Below are 17,828 nucleotides of genomic sequence, written 5' to 3'. Positions count from 1 at the left end.
AATATTGTATTATCATAATTATAAATAGTTTAAATATTAGTTATGACTTAAGATTGTTATGAACAATGCATAACATTTTTAAGATTTACTTGTGTGCACATACTTAAATTTTTGGACTGCAATTGATTTAATTATACAATTATACTAGAAAAAAATAAATAATAAATAATCTTTCAGCACTTTTATTACTGGCATTTAAAAACCGGAGTCAACAAAAATATGAATAGCAAAATGCAGTGTCTTACAACTATAGCCTATAGGTGAGTAATGCCAAGTAGTGCAAGTTCTAATATTTACCATGATAACTATAGGGCTCGAATGTTTATGCACTTAAAAATACTGCAATATGTATGCGTTTATGCACTAAAAAATTACAAAATATGCGCTAAACATAATTATAATTTAATATACATTTTAAGCTAATAAAAACAAAAAATATGTACAAAAAAATTATTATAATTCATAATACATAAATATTTTATTATTATTAATGTTTTGTTTTAATACAACAATTAATCGGTAATTTAGATACTAATTTAAGTAAAATAGCATAATATTATGATAAATACAAAGCTGCTTCCTTTTATTGTGAAATACTAATAGTTATGACTATCGCCTAAATGAGCATCCGCATCTTATAGTTACGTTTCGGTCAGGTTCAAGACTTATTAATACCATCGCCTGGAATAAATAAAATACAAAACTTATATTTACATCATTTATACCCCTTATACCTGCGAATGCAATGAACCACTGATTATTGATAATCTATCAATTATAAAATTTAGAGCTGGCAGAACCGCTCTTTCGTGCCTTTAAGTCATTATCGATAACAACAATTGAAAAAAAATAATAGTTGTAGATTCGATAAACGTAAAATCGTTTTCCACGGTCAGATATAATATATTGTTTCAAAAACGATTTAAAAGTCACGGCGGCATAACGCCGAATTCGATCGTAATATATTATTGTTATGTATAGGTGCTGACTGCTGACAGGCGGGAGAGCCATCGGACGGAGACTGCATCGGCAGGATGAGGTACCTATCGATACGAGCGTGACGAATAATAGGCAATAGTAATAAGTATATAATATATTATAATTGTCCACGTACGACCGGACACATAACTCTCTGTATAATGATAATAATAATATGTACGCATAATTGTTTACCGATATATGTATAATAGGAGTTTACATCTGTGTGATGTAGAAATTTTATATGGTCGTCCGAGCCGAGCAAATTTTGTGTACAAGAGAGAGGGAATACAGTTAGCGATGGAGACGCCGCGTGTACTAATATTATTAAACGAATAGATTGCCAGACACCGAAGACTCACACAGGTATACGTATAGGTAACCAGCTGGTATAAGTAGGTATGTACCTAACTGGCACACGGCTGCTTCGGGAAATGCTCTCGCGTTAGTCGTCACCGAACTTAACCATAACGAGGTACTCATCAGTCGTCATCGTTTCCTAGAATATACGTATTAAACACTCACCAAATGTGATCGCGTGAACACACAAGTTCATCAGCCGTTGATACTCATCATTATATAATCAACGTACGTCTATAATTTTTTTTTTTTTGTTTTTATCTTCCCTGCAGAATCGCGTTTTTTATTTTACCTAAAAAGCCGACATGAACAATAATTAATTTCGCGGAGGTATTTCTTCTGTAGTATATTTATATACGTGCAAGTACATATTTTAATTACCAGGTGAGTGTACAGACAAGTTTATAAAAAAAAAATGTACTAGTTTTAGTTTTGATACAAGTTTAAAAAACATTTTGTATTATTGAAATGATTTTTTTTTTAATATTTTACGAACCAAATATAGAGTTAACTGAAAAATGTTAAACATTAGGTACATCATCGTATGCGTATTAAGTAGGTACTACAAACAATGTAATGCAAAGAAACTGTTTGACAGATGAAAATATAATTTTATTTTTGCTGTTGTGAATTAACAACTGTGTTCATAAGACAGCTAGTTGTCATTCACGTAATTTTTTTAATTTTTTTTTTTATTTGTTTTATATAATATGAGAGGTATTATTATTTTATTTATTAGATTTTCAGTTGACCATATAGGTGCTACTCATTAAGTATATCTGCTTAGTTTTATGGTATTTTTTTGTCATTATTATCATTAAATATTTTCTTAAGAAGTGAAAAAGAAGTCAGCGCACTGTGTATGTTTTCTTTCTCTGATCCTCGTGCAACTTAGATAAAAACTATCAAGTATTGAGCTTTCACGCAGAATCATTTTTTTAAATTTTGTTATTGTTTTGAATAACCTTAGAGTAAAATCACTCATTACAAAAATTTTAGAGTAATAGAGAATAGTATTTCCCGAGGTATGGCTTATTGATTTGTATAAATAATATCCGGAAACAATTTAAACTTACAATTTTTTTTATTTTGTAATTCAAATAATAAAAAAACATCATACCCTCAAAAACATTATAGGTACTCTATAATTTTTGTAATAGGTGATTTTATTCTAGAAATTTTTAAAAATCATAAAAACGATTTTAGGTGAAAGTGTTTTGTTCATGTTTCGTATTGGAGATCCGAGTTAGAAAACAAATATTCCGCTGACATCCTGTTAATGTAACTATGTTTTATAATTAAGTTGTATACACGTACTCTTATACCTTTAGCAGGAAATTATCTTTTTTTACATTTATAGACACTAAACGGACGATTGCTTTTAATCCACATTTTTAAAAAAACTTTTATTGCCCCATACGGCCATTTCTATTCATATACGGTGAAATCGTATAAAGCATAATATATAATATCATATTATTATATTTATCCTATTTACAAGCGCTGTAAAATCGAAAATCCTATCCGCCCTGATTATGCTACCTACCCAAGTAAACAAATAAATCAAATAATAATTTGTAATGAATCACAATTATTTGTAAAATAGGTACTAAAATATAGTATCGTAATGTGACTATAAAATATAATTATTGTAATATGATCTATAAATAGTAAGGTGCAAAATACGCGTGATATTGTGCCAAAGATGGATTCAATCAACTTTATCAAACTTGACTTTTAATAATTATTGTTTTTGAACTCTTACTATATTTTATACTGTAATATATATTAATTAATTGTGACCTTATTAATCGTATAATATATACCTATTTACAATTATTGAGAATTGTAATGTTTCATCGTATCGAACTTGTATGGTATAATATTTTTGTTTTGGAAAAAATTTTACCCATTAATTTTACAAATTTTTACATTAAATTAACCGTCTAGATTTCAACGCTTATAACAACGCATCAACGAGTTTGTGGAATATTTCACGCATTCTTACTGAAATCAAATTCAAAACCGATTTAATTTAACGATAGGTACAAGAATATAACAATTATTCTCAATTCATTATTGTGATTGACACACCAATTTCATACTTAATTAAACATAACATACCGTGTACGGATTATAACTTATGTATACCTAAATCATTATTATTTTTATTATCATTGTAGTTTCACGCTGTAACGCCAAGTGCTCTATCTACCTATCTATTATTGTAAATTGTAATTATATTAATTAATATCACGATATTATCATAGTAATATTATATTATAGACTTGTATAGCTGGGTACTTCTGTACCATGTGATGTGTAAATTGTAAATTTCTAGTCACCTTAAATTTCCCGAAGAGTTTTCATACTAAAAATATTTTTGGAAGTTTTTGTTTACGTCAATATAGTTTTGATAAAATAACAACGCTGTGATTATTGTATCTAATCTAATCTTTAATTTTTTTTCTACATCAATGCCCATCAACCAATACCAATAAATATATTCAAGTTGTATTTCGAAAAAAAATGTAATTGTTTGTATTACATACATTTCAAAAAATAGTATCTACTGTATATTAATAACGATTATTATAATTTTAACAATTACAATTTCTAATTTCAAGATTTTAACCCAAAATGTTTCCATTCATTGTGCTTTTCGGTTGAAAATACGTACCTACCTAATTATTTGAAATAGGACTTGCAAGAAACTTTCCAATTATATTAATTATGAAACATATCAGGTATATCTCTCGCTTTACCTATGAATAATTTAATTATCGATTGACAATAAATTTCCTTCTTTGAAATTTTTTCTATAAAATTAGTAATATGATTGAATATAGGAATATGTGTGGTACGCGAACTATTAATATTTAATACTGATTAATAATTTTAATTAGTTTTCACGTTTTATTATTCTCTATATAAAATGTTACAGTGCTATATAAATCTATGAGTAATTAAGTGGACAATTATAAAACCGTCTTCTACAAATCCTGTCATATTATAGGTACCTAAAAATGGGAGCATCTTTACATGTACATTGCTATACTTTTGAAAAGGTCTCCAAATTAAAATACTTAGACATCATTTTTTATCATAACCTTACAAATGGAATGATCATATATACTATGTCTCGAACTAAATTAGAAAGTTATTTTATAAATTCAAAATATTAAAAAAGATTTTAAACTTAAAAAATATTAGAATAATTTACTTCACGCTTGCCCAATTTGTAATTTCTTATGGAATTTGTGTTTGAGGGTGTGCTTATACATCACATCTTTATTCTCTTAATATTACAATTAATAACTTATTAAGGATAATTTTAGAGAAACCTAGGCCATACCCGGTTAGAAGATTACTTTATTCTAATTTTAGTATCGATAATCTTAATTCTAATTACATAAAAATATTTTGTATTATATTATGTACTACCATAATTTTGAATTTATAAAGTTTAACCATTATTATAATATAAGGTCTAAACATAATTCTAATATTAGGTCTAAACATAATTCTAATATTAGATCTGTTTTACGTGCTATTACGTTTGGTCAACATAGCTCCGTTAATATTGGTATCTATTTAATTCATTAAACAGTTTAAAATGCATGTAAATTATTTTTCATTTAATAATTTTTTAATATAATATTGAATTCTGCATAATATTGTGTTCACAACAACAAATTTGTTAATCTCCCTTTATAAATTGTTTAATATACTGGTGTTATTTGTTTATTTATTTATATATTTTTTCTTTCTTTCTCTTATTACTGGATTTGTATCTTAATTTAACTATTTTATCTATCAGTTCTTCATTTTAATGTATTGAACTCTCTCTTTTTAGTAAAAGCCTAGCATTTAAAGATAGAATTAAAAACTTAATAACATTTAATTCTATATTAATTTTTATAATTTTGTTACTATTATTATAATTGTTTTTGATATTAATAAATATTATAATTACATCACTTGTAAGGCTTTGGAAAATGTATATCTTCCCAAAGTTACTAAAATATAAGTTAAGTAAGGATATGTCAAACATTATTTGTATAATTCAAGGTGTTGCTTTACACGAATTTGGAGTTAATCAAGAGTTCAAAATTATATTTTGATCATAACGGTTTTTGGCGACATAGTATCGAAATTCGTTGTTTGTGGTCCATTTTTCTGGGACTCTCCAAAAATCATAAATGCATATGTTAAGAACATCAATAAATAACTTTTGTACGTATAGTATGTAGATATAACTGGCACTTTATTTACGACGGTATGGATACTTTATTTATTGATTAAAAATAATTTAAAACTACCAGCTTAGCACTGACTTTTATCAGTTTTATCACTTCTATAAACATATGTTTTATTTTTGTACCTGAAACTATTGCATAGTGTAACCTGGGAAATAAGTGCGCACATATCGGTGCGAATAAATAAAATAACCGTAAAACAAATAAAATTTAAATAATATCAATTGTCAAATATTAAATTATTTATTCTGAGTTAATAAAATGTTTTTACTAAGGGTAATAGTCATTAAAAAGCGGGTAAGTCATGGATGTCGCTCTGTTGTACAGTAGGTGGGTTACTGAATGGATGGAATTAAATTTGAATCCAATGATATTATATTATCATTGTATACGAAAAACGATTCTGAGCGGAGACGGTTTATCTGTCTAGGATATATTATTTTAGATTATTAAAAACTTTCATATCTTAAATTTAAAAAGAAAAAAATTTTATGACTTTCTAGCTTAAAATAATTTTCGTGATTTTTACGTATGTTGTCAAAATTCAAACTTTGAATGCTTATAAAAAAACATTGCGACTATATATTTATATTATTTATCAACTACTATTGTAAAAATATGTTAGGCGCCTTGTATTAAATTTTCAACCTTTTCTACCCAAAAATTAAATTTTTATCGGTATTAATTTAAATAAAAACTAATAATAATTGAAAATTACATATATGACTATAAATAGTTCAACTTAATTCGAAATTTTTGAAAATTTTATTGTGGATAGAAAATACTTATATAAACATTTGGTGAAAATTTCATGTATCTATGGTTATTTGTTTTAAAGTTACATCAAAAACCAAAATCGATTTTGTCGAAAATTTTGCGTAGAAATTCCCGATTTTTCATTAATTTTTAGTTTATTTATCCCAATGATTAAGAAAAATATTGGGAACTTTTTACTTTGACCCTAAAGTACCAACTAGATTCACTTTCTGATCGAACGAGGTACTGAAGTCAAAAATTGAAGCACTTTTACTGCCCCAAAACGTGATGACACACCAAAAAAAAAATACACACGTCATCATAGTAAAATCAATAATACATTCCTTGCTCTGCTCAGAATCTAAAATGGTTTTATAAAAATAAAAAACTATATCTAATGTTAGATGTAGTATTTACTATACTTGGATAATTTTTACAAATTATTTATATTGATAAATCAATAGTTATTGCGAACTTTTTCAAATCGTCTAAGCTAAATTCTTAACCCATTGCCATATCGTTCTTAAAAAAACATTTATATAACTCGAAAACTACTAGCTTGAATTTTGATTTAGATACACCAAAATTCTCAACTAAAAAATCTAATTATTCATAAAAATAAAAAATGGAGTTTCCTTATTGAAAAACAGAAGTTTGTATTGTCACAAAAAATGTCAGTGATTTGAAAAATGGTTTTCAAAATAGGCTCAATTTTAATAAAGAAAAAACTAAGGGTGTTTATTGCTTAATAAGATATGCAATTTGTAATTTTTTTTCTTTGTAAGAAGTTTTCGATATATATAGCACGAACATCATTTGAAGGTGCTATATAATGTGAAAAAAAGAGTGTTAATAATACCCCCTAAGTCACCTCCTATTTGCGTCTATATGGTTTTCAAGTGTAATTAAAAATTCCAAAAATCTGAATTTTAATATAATACAGATGATTTAACCATAAAAGTATGATGAGAATGCTTAAAATATCATGAATAAGCACACACAAAATATATAATTATAATACCTATACATTTTGATATAATAGTATAATAATTATCATTATTTATAATATTTTTAGTTAACAGTAAACATTTTGAGAATACTGTATTTTTATATATTTAATTCAATATACGATATTATATTATATTCTTACCTCATGAACAGAAGATGATATTAAAAACTTGTTAAGAAATAATTTATAGACAATTTTATTTTACCTTATGGTTTGCGAAATATTGTAAAAAAATATAAAACATTCTCATAAATATTCAAAAATTGAATTAATTCAAACTTTAGGTTCAATTCGGCATGGGTTAACCTTGTTTGATTGCCTTAAAACTTTTCGAAATTCATTTGTAAATGCATATACCCGTTTTTAGGGGGTGAGCGGGTGAGCCAAAAAAATATTTAAATTTGAAAATAAAGGAACACCCTACTATACGTATTATATCTAGTTATCGATATTTTAAATGCGAAAAATGAACGCCTTATCGTTACTCGATTATTGCGTTAATTGAATATAATACTGAAGTAGGCTCTTAAAAAAATATTACACGCTGTTAAGTATTATACAATATAATGACAACCGTATTAGTGTCTTGTGTGAAATCGACTTGACAATGAGCGTATAACTAAGGTACCTACTTGTAATTATTATGTTATGTTATTGTTCGAGAAAAATAGTCGCGATTAAACGATATAATAGTGGACAGTTGTACGAATTCATTATGATTTGAATCGATGTTTGTCGGATCCGGTATGAATCGTGTAATATACGTTTGTATAAATGTATAATATATAGACGCCGGTCGGCTATTGCGCAGGTCACATCGCCTACCTACCTACATACGATGATATGTGTATACAGCGCGTTGTTTAATTTTTTTTTTTTTTTATCAGATAAATGCTATATAAAATATGCGCGAACGGTGAGAAAACTCGAAAAACTTAACGAAAAGAAACTCATCTGTTCGACACCCATCATCATTGTATTATACACAAACGACGACGTATCATCACAATAAATACACATCTCAATAATTGTAATAACAATTAATAATAATCGATAATGTACGACACGACATTTTGTGTATGATATTTGTATTGTAATGGGAACTTTCGCCGGACCATCGGCAATAATAAATAATAATAATAATAATATTATATTGGCTTTGGACACACATCACGCGCGTCGATCGTCTGCAGCGATGACCATTGTTCGAGATGGCGGTGGTGTTTGATTAATGAACGTCTGTCGCCGGGTCACGGACAATATCGTTATTAGTTTATTACAATAGAGCTGCATTGTTCTACGATAGAATATGATCGTCGACGGGACGGCGTCGTTTGAATGAATCGAAATCGCGGGTAAAAGTGGAGGACCGTCGTCGGTCGCCGGACTACGGGGGTGCCGAGAAAATATTAATACTAAATACATACCTAACATAATGCACTTGCGATGAATGGTGTTAATAATAAAATGAACGACTGTTCACCTATATATTGGACAACTTTACCGCTACGTATATATAGTATGTATACAGGGCGATTCACAGAGTATACCCTCGTCCTCGATTTTGTCTTCAACTGCAATAACGCAGATACTCAAAACCTGATTTTAAATATACCATATCAAGATAAAGGCCACATTTTAAAATTCTTGAGATTTTTGTACTACTCAACCACGCAGGGTCCTGTAAAGATACGCAAACTTCAAATGAGAACTCACCTTTTCTGTTGTTATAATTAAGTAGCGAAAATTATGTTTTTAAATAATCTTGACGAAGGTGTTAAAAAAAAAAAAATGTTGTAGTTTTGAGTTATCTGACTTTGTGCGTTGAGTATAATAGATGACCGTGATAACAATGGATTTGATGGATATACTGCAACTATTATATACGATGGTTTTAAAATTTGAACAATATATATTATATTAATATATTAACCTCTATATTATAATTTGTAAAATTGGTCCAAATATAATTAATATAAGATCCTACAATACCTATGATGACATCTATTTAAAATGTTTGTAAAACCATTTTTATGTTATATCCTCATTCCTTATAGTAGAAACATTTTAATGTCTCAGAAAATATACTAATTCAAATTTTGTTTGTAAAAAAAATAATAATATCATCCACTGAATAATTTACAAAAGAAGAGTGAGTTCTCATTCACAAAACTAACATTTAAATCGCCACGGGATGACTCTCGTTATATTATATAATCTCAATAATTTCGAAATATAATGGTCTTAAGTACCTATTTTTAAAAATTTAAAAATTATCAAAGGAAAAAATGACAATGAGCATACTTATAGCGAATCACTCTGTATAATACTAAAATGTATTTATATACACACGTAGTACCTAATAAAATAAAATATCGTTAGAAAGTCAAGGACGCAGCGTTTGTAGAATCTAGTCTATTGGAGACCAGTTTTAGGTAGTTCCGTTATTATTTTTTCCACTCCGACAATACCGAATAATATACTGACTACAGATGACAGTCAGTACCTTTAAATCATAATATGTTATATAGACATGAAACAACAAATTAATAAATATCTAGGAAATAATTACAAATATGTTTTGCATTTTATAAATTCATAAATAACAATATAATACATCGTTGTTTTATAGTTAATTTTTTGTCAACTAAATAATCTGTGTGACTATACTTTGTGAATTATTATGCTCATCTTATAATAAAATATAAATCAATAATATGTGGCCTGGTTTGGCGCTGATGGTTGGCCTCAGTCACAGAACAGTCAACAACGAAGTCCAGACAAGAACTCAGTCACAAAAGGACCATATGTAGATGTTGTACCTTTTAACTCATTAAAAAATAAAACATTAATATGTTACGAATATATTTCGTACGCCTAACTCAAAAATTTCACACGATTCTACAATCTAAATTAAAATGACTGACTGCGGATCGCCGGATACCGATATTTCTGTCTCATCTAGTCTCAAAAACTATGTCTTTAATAATTATTTTACATTTTACACTTCTCGATCTATAGTTAGGTGATAATAGCAAGGAAACAGGAGTATTCAAAAATGTATTCGGTTTTATCCACATGTATAGCAATGCAGCTATATAATATGCAATAAAATATGTAGTGCTATATAATGTGCTATATACATGCTTGTTTAGGTACTATATATATACATAGGTACAATAAAATATAATTACTTTGGGACAAGGACTTCTAAAAAAAATCATAAAATATGGATTTGTGCATACCAAAAAATTTAAAACAGGCGATCAAATATGTCCTGCATTTAAATTACATGCCCAAAATTAAATTTTTTTTTATTTGAATTATTATTTATTTTACTTAATTCAATTTTCTTTGTATCTATATGTAATGTATGTATAAAAAATTCAATAATACCATCCAATACTGCAGATCTTATTCTTTTAATTCTTCTATTGATGTATATAAAAACGTCTCCTCCGTGGTCCATTTATAGCTGTGTTAGCATACATATTATAGTTGTGACGTAAAACTTATTGAGTAACAAAATTAAATATATATATATTTTATAAACGAACTTAAAACTATGTTATTTCACAACTTACACTTCACAACCATAATCGTTTTGACACGTATAATAATCTAATAATAAATAACTACGACTTCATACAACATTCGTATTAATAAGTCAACCTTTTCGTGTGACATCTTAACCTGTCTATAGCCAATATACTGACGTAACAAGACGATCAGGGATCACTAATAAGACTGTTTTCTTAGAAATATTATATATTTAAGAGGATGCCAGCCCACTGCAGTTTGTTTTCTTTCACTGGCCCATGCGCAACATAAACAAAACGCATTTACGTAAAATCATATTTTTTAATGTTTTTAAGTATAATCACCTATCACAAAATGTATAGAGAATAATATTTTTGGGATATGACGTATCGATTTCAAATAATTTAAACGTTTAAATTTACAGTTTTATTTTTGTTTTTATTTTGCAAGTCGAATTCAAATACAGATGATGGCAATAAAATAAAAACCTCATCATATCGGATATATCATAATTTATATATTATCCTCTATGGCTCTATAATTTGTCTTTAAGATTACTCAAAAATCATAAAGAACGATTTTAGCTGAAAGATTTTTATCTATTTTGTCTTGTGATGGGTCTGAGAGATGATACAAAATACATTGTGCTGACACCCTCTTAACATTTATTTAAAAATGCTGACCTCCACAAAAAAAGTCCTAGATTCGTCAATGACTGACCTACGCATAATGTTTAAGTATTATAGCAGTGGCGGCTCTAGGGGAGGGGCCCAGGGGGGCATGCCCCCCTATAGCAGTGGCGGCTCTAGGTGAGGGGCCCAGGGGGGCATGCCCCCCCCCCGAAATCCAAAAAAAAAAAAATAGGCGAGTTTTATATAATATGATACGCTTTTATTATTACGGATTATATCGTTTATGATATCATTATATTATTTCGGGTTTTCCTGTGGCCGACCGCGATAGTATCCATCTGAACTGACCTTTTTTCTATTGTGAGTGTTTTATCGTCGGCGGCGTATAGATATGAATTGTTACGAGAATTCTCTATGTATCTATGTGTTCAGACGTTTTTCGTAGTTCAGAGTAATATCGTTTTAATGATTGTAGCTTCATTTTACAACAGCGATTTTAAGCGACCAGACGACCAATATAGTTACCATAGTAAAAAATTTAATCTCCGGCTTGCAATTTACGTTGTAATGGTACGTATTATTTTAGCATATAAAATTATTTGATTAATTTCTTTACTCTAAACTCTTTATTTGATTTCAATAAGTATTTACTGTATTATAACCACGGTTTATTATAGTATACCATGATTATAACATTAGAATTTTTAGATTATTAATTAGATTAAAAAAAAAAAATGTTTTTATGATTAATGTTTTCAATAACTACTATAAAATATAGTACATAATATGTATTTTAAAGTTTTTTAAACTACTGTAAGCCATTTTATACGGTACCTTACATTTTTAAATATTTTTACTCTCCAAAATTTTTTTTATCAACTTTTTTAAAATAAAACTTAAAAACCAAATATTTCAAATTCCTATAAATAGCTTAAAAATGATCGAAATATTTTGAAAATTAATGTATGTAAAGAAAATTCCAATTTAAGCATTTTGTAAAAGTTTAAAGTTTAAAGTTTCTACGGATAGTACCTACTTTTTTATAAAACGAAAAAAATTTAAAAAACATTATTATAATCAAAAATTATAATAAAATTACCAAAAATCTTTCCAAATTCCAATGTATGTTTTTAATGTTTTATAGGATAAAGAAAAAAATGTAACTTTTGGTGGTAGTAGGAAGAGACAATTATCTAAGCCAATAGATTTTTTTTTTACAAAAAAACCAAAGAATGAAAGTACTGATAATTATATAATAAAACCTACTGAGACTAACGCTAATGCTGGTGAGCCATCAACGATATCTACAACCAGCCCTACTAAAATTGAGAAAATTGAAAACAAAACTATAAATATAGATAGTGCATTTGATTATGATATAGGCCGTTATTTTGATAAAAATATTAGGTTGAATGATTTCACTAAATTTCAATTGTTAGAAAATCCATGGTTTCCATCCAATACATATAATTTTCTTTTCTCACTACATTCAAAAGGTGGTAGAGACGTTAAACGTTTTGTTGGACTCCATCATCTTAAAGCTCTTATGCACATTCACCGAGACATATCTATTTCTATAGATATAGAGAAAGTCATTGATAGATTTGCTAAAAATAAAAATAGAAAATTAGACTTTATTTTATAAATTGTAATGTATTTTTTATGTAATTTTTATGTTTATTTTGTGTATTTTTATAATGACTATTGACTAATGTGGGTAATATGTGGCACTAATTTTAATAAATATATTATTAAATATTAAAAAAAAAGTGTGATATTTTTGCCCCCTCCCCCCCCCCCAGAATCAAACTCTAGAACCGCCACTGTATTATAGATAGTGAATAGTTTCTAATTTTATCTTATACGATTCACATATTATTATTTATAAATTTGAAAACGAAAATATATGGACGACTAAGGAGCTATTTTAGTGCGTAGGTATATTTTAATATTACACGACGTTGATGTATTATAAAATATGAATATAAGTACGCGCAAATGCTTTCGACATTCATAATTCATAATGTTTGTAATATATTTTTCAGAGATGACGTAGTGATTATGTGAAAAACCAAAAAATATTTACCGTCCAATCGATACCTATTCAAATATATAGTTTACTGCGAGAACGTGATAATGACACTGCGACGTCACCTGACGTTAGCCCTTTGTATCGCTCTGTTTTGCGCGATAGAAGTGAGTTGGCGTTATAAAAACAAAATATGTCGAAAAAAGTCGAGTTTTTTTACGCGTGTGTGCGCAATTTTTATAGTGGACTTACGGTGCCAAGTTGAAGAAACAGCAGGAGACGACGATGATGAAGTTCGTCAAGTTACTGTTCTATAGGCTGATTTACGGTTTCGCCAACATGATCGGCTTGGGAGACGCGGCCGAAGAATTCGGTGACGGGATGCTGGCTCCTCCGGATTACCGACAAGAAGACACAGAGGACGACTACTACGACGACGACAACAACGATGATTATTACAGTAATTACGAAGCATATTAATGCCGAGACCGAATAAACGAACCCACCACTATATATATATACCTACGCTTATTATCACATATTTTATAAAAAATATTATAGTTATAATAATGTGTCTGATTAATACTATAATTACCTATACTAAACTCATCTGTTCGCGTCGAGTTGACCCACTTTTGCGCATGCCTTTATACTGAGTCTACAACCGTGAAAACGACAATGTATAATCTGCCGTCATATATTAAGCTACTGTAAGCAGTAAATCCATTTTTTTTGGCGGAATCGATTTTTCATTTGATGGTGTCTATCGATACCTATTTTAATAATATTCTCTATTGATTTCTCATTAGAAATTCATGCAAAAAGACAAAAGTTTACTGAGAAGGCCTTATGATGCAGTATAAATGGTTTTACTGTTTCCTGAAAAACTATGTTTTTTGGAGTTAGATATATTACTTTTGAAGTGGCTTTTGACGGCTGAACATACGCATGTCTCTCTATATTGGTTCCTTGGGCGGAAATCCATTGAAATTTCTGAGATACTTAATTTATTTAAACACAAATTATACCTAAACAAAGTTTGTACAAGCAATATGAAAGACAGAAATCCGGTGAGATAAGCCTCACTTTCCAAGTTCGAAACTTGTGCCCTCGTGGTGTCGACTCGAATACTGAGTAAGGCTTGTCGCTATATATACCATCTAAATTACCCAGCTTCACCCGAGTGTCAAGTGATGAATATTTATTTATACAAAACATTTAATATTTTTACTATTTTCAAAATTAGATTTACGCTCAAAATGTTATCTTGCAATGGCTGCATACGAATTGCATCCCAAAATACGAAAATATAGGTACATCGCGATATCCGAGTTGCGTCCGTGATTTTGCACAACACATCTGAGTTGCTTCCGCAATTTTTTCGCAACAAGTACAAGTTGCATCCTGGTTAATAATTGATTAATTGGTTAATAGTATACATATCTATACGCGATACGCCATATACATATTTTCCTTCCCGCTTTTACAGACTGAAGACTGCCATTTGTATAAATGGTGTGGTTTAATGATGTATTGTAGGTAATTAATGATTATATATATTAAATTATTTATTGTTCTAAAATGAATTATTAATTTTATGAAATGGTGTAGTTAAAAACTGTAATTGTATATTATTTTATAAAATGGGTAAATTTTTGTATGCTGATTTTTGAACGAACTAAGACCTGTTAAATTTGTGTTGATTTGTCGAACATGGAATGTCGAAGTGTGACTGATGCTAACAAGCTAACATGAACAGAATTCATTTCCAACAATAAATTGTAAGGGTGTATTTATAATTTCCGAGACAGATAAGGTATCGATAATTGAGATATCTATATACCATCTACGAGTTTATCACTTAACATAATTCTTAGTCGCTGAAAAACCTGTGGACACAACTCGTATATGTGACGAGAAAACCGCGGACGCAACTCGGACAAAATATAATTTAGGGACGCAATTCGAATACGCCGCTTGCAATAATGACATAGCGATATAGCTACATTGAATGTAGTACATTCTTGCTTAATGATTTGCAATACTCGTTTAGAAAATTTCTTAACAATAACGTATTGTAATGTAAATTTTTGTACCTTATAATATTATTTTTAATTATTATTGTAGGTAACGAAGTATTAAGTTATTATTTATTTATTTAATATAATATATATGTGTAAATGTGTATGTATAATACTTTTATATTTTATAATGATCTACATATAAGTAAACACATAGGTACAACATAATGTATACCATTTAGGCAAGTTATCTATACAGTTTGACATCTCTGGAATATCAGATTTAGTTGTCTCGATGGTATATGTAATACATATTATATGGTGCCCATTCATAGCGATGTAGATTGTATATATATAAAGACACATCAAAACAGGTCCTTCTACTTTCTATAGATATGTCGCAGCATCCAAAAGTCAGGTTTAAAGACGAATAATATTACACTTGAAATTATAATTTGGTTTCATATCTCATAGGCGAATCTCAAATTTTTAATTTTATTTTAATTATCGGCTGCTGCGATGATGGCATATTTTCGTGCATTTATCTTTGTTTATTTTATAATAAGCCGTTTGCAGAAATTTAAATTTGAGTGATGGTAAAAAAATGTATGTAAACATTATTTAGACATATTGACTGATTCCTGTCTATTACCCTATAGCAGCTGCTACTCATGTCTCATTATATTATATTATAATAAGGTTATAAACTTTTGTATGATTAATTTTAATACCTATAATTTATTAAACTGTAACTTTACCTATACATATGTAGCTAATTTATTATTGTATTGATGAGATTTTAGTTGCATAAAAATAAAGTGATATCCAGACATCAGACGCGTAGAGAGTTCAATTTAATTGTAAATATAGCAATCTGTACCTATACCCTAAATGTGTTGTGTTTTATAATATACAAATAATCAATGAAGTAAGTATTGGGCAGATTATTGGAGGGGGAGCACTGTAGTGATCAATCTTACGTTTTGATTTTACAACATTTTCGCGACTTCGGGCATCAAGGAGCCCGCTGTCAGTTTATCAAATTGTCCGCAATCCTACACAATTTTAAAACTATATTTTATATTGTAGTTGCCATCTTATTAGGGACGTCTCTGTGGTGGGAGGGGCGAAGGGAGCGACCGCCACCTCCCCAATAATGTGGACCTACTTGCATAGTAATTATTAGTAAATTTCACAATTAATATTTAAGTATAATTGAAATTTTTTTTTCACATGAATTTATAACATTATATCAAATTTCTTCATATATCGTTAACATAAACACATAAAATTCAAGTACAGCCACGTTAAATTAATAGGTAAGTATAGATTATGATCGTTTAATATATTTATTGTAATATAATATATGGAAAATTGATTATATATATAACTATATAAGCATGTATGATGTGATAAAGGTAACATCATTGTTTCAGTGTATTGAAAAGTGGTGAGTGATGACGTGGTCTTTTAAAATAAGGAGGGTATGCATTTTTTACTATAATAATAAATAAATAATATATTTAATATTTATAGTTAATTTCAAATTTTAAACAATAAGTTTAACTAGTTAAATTATGATTTTTTTTTCACCTTTTGAGCTCTTTCAACTATGATAATTAGCTATTGTGGGGGGGGGGCAAGGATTCGTTGCTAAAAACTCGGGTGGTCACCAATCCGGAAACTAGTGGCACCGGCCGGTACCGGCACTCAGAAGACATATAAGAAATGAAGCCAGTCAAGTCAGATACCGCGTGACACAATTATAATATTTATAGGAAAAAAAAATTAATTAAAAATTTATATTTTATTAAATACTTGAAATTACGCCACTGTCAATAAAAATAAATTTGACTTCTGTATTTTTCTAGTATATTATGTATAATTGCTATTACTGTTTATAACTTGTTTATTTTATTCGACAAGCATAACAACTAATTATTAATTTTATTTTGTATTTCTTATAGCAACTCAATAAAGTTTATTTATATAACGAATGCCATTAAACTGCATTTTTGCCATATAGAATATCTGAGTTTTTCCAGTAGCTGCAGGTACATCTAGGAAACATCTTTGAAAATATGGACGTACGTATAAACAGGGAATTTCAAAAACTCTTATACGTCAGTAAAACGGTGCACAAAATGCAAGAAAATATAGTGAAATCGACATTGAAACTATATCGTCTAAAAAGTATAAAATATATTATAATATTGCACATTTCTATATATTATTAAATTTCAA

The 17,828-nt window shown here is 28.4% G+C and overlaps 1 protein-coding gene across 3 annotated transcripts; it reads left to right on the top strand.

Annotated features, from left to right (window-relative positions):
- Positions 1–1,390: 1,390 nt before the first annotated feature.
- On the top strand, positions 1,391–16,419 carry LOC107165823 (uncharacterized). 3 transcript variants are annotated; one of them, XM_089224201.1, is made up of 3 exons: positions 1,391–1,566; positions 13,580–13,730; positions 13,807–16,419. In XM_089224201.1, exons 2-3 carry the CDS (start codon positions 13,671–13,673, stop codon positions 14,041–14,043), a joined length of 297 nt encoding a protein of 98 aa, XP_089080327.1. In that variant the 5' UTR covers positions 1,391–1,566; positions 13,580–13,670; the 3' UTR covers positions 14,044–16,419. The 3 variants fall into 3 exon arrangements, with proteins under 3 accessions (XP_089080327.1, XP_089080326.1, XP_089080328.1); XM_089224200.1 differs by having other exon boundaries at positions 1,395–1,722; XM_089224202.1 differs by lacking the exon at positions 1,391–1,566 and adding an exon at positions 11,995–12,104.
- Positions 16,420–17,828: the final 1,409 nt, after the last annotated feature.

The sequence above is a fragment of the Diuraphis noxia genome, unplaced genomic scaffold (genome assembly GCF_037042655.1).
Source record: "Diuraphis noxia isolate RWA-SAM2 unplaced genomic scaffold, SU_Dnox_SAM2 contig0003, whole genome shotgun sequence".
NCBI lineage: Eukaryota > Metazoa > Arthropoda > Insecta > Hemiptera > Aphididae > Diuraphis > Diuraphis noxia.
This window is presented reverse-complemented; position numbering and strand designations above follow the sequence as displayed.

What these genes read in the sequence shown, in the direction of transcription:
- LOC107165823 (XM_089224201.1), top strand. Translation starts at nt 13,671, where the DNA reads ATGACACTGCGACGTCACCTGACGTTAGCCCTTTGTATCGCTCTGTTT. An exon ending in CTCTGTTTTGCGCGATAGAA is followed by an intron (nt 13,731 to 13,806) that starts GTGAGTTGGCGT and finishes CAATTTTTATAG; the next exon opens with TGGACTTACGGTGCCAAGTT.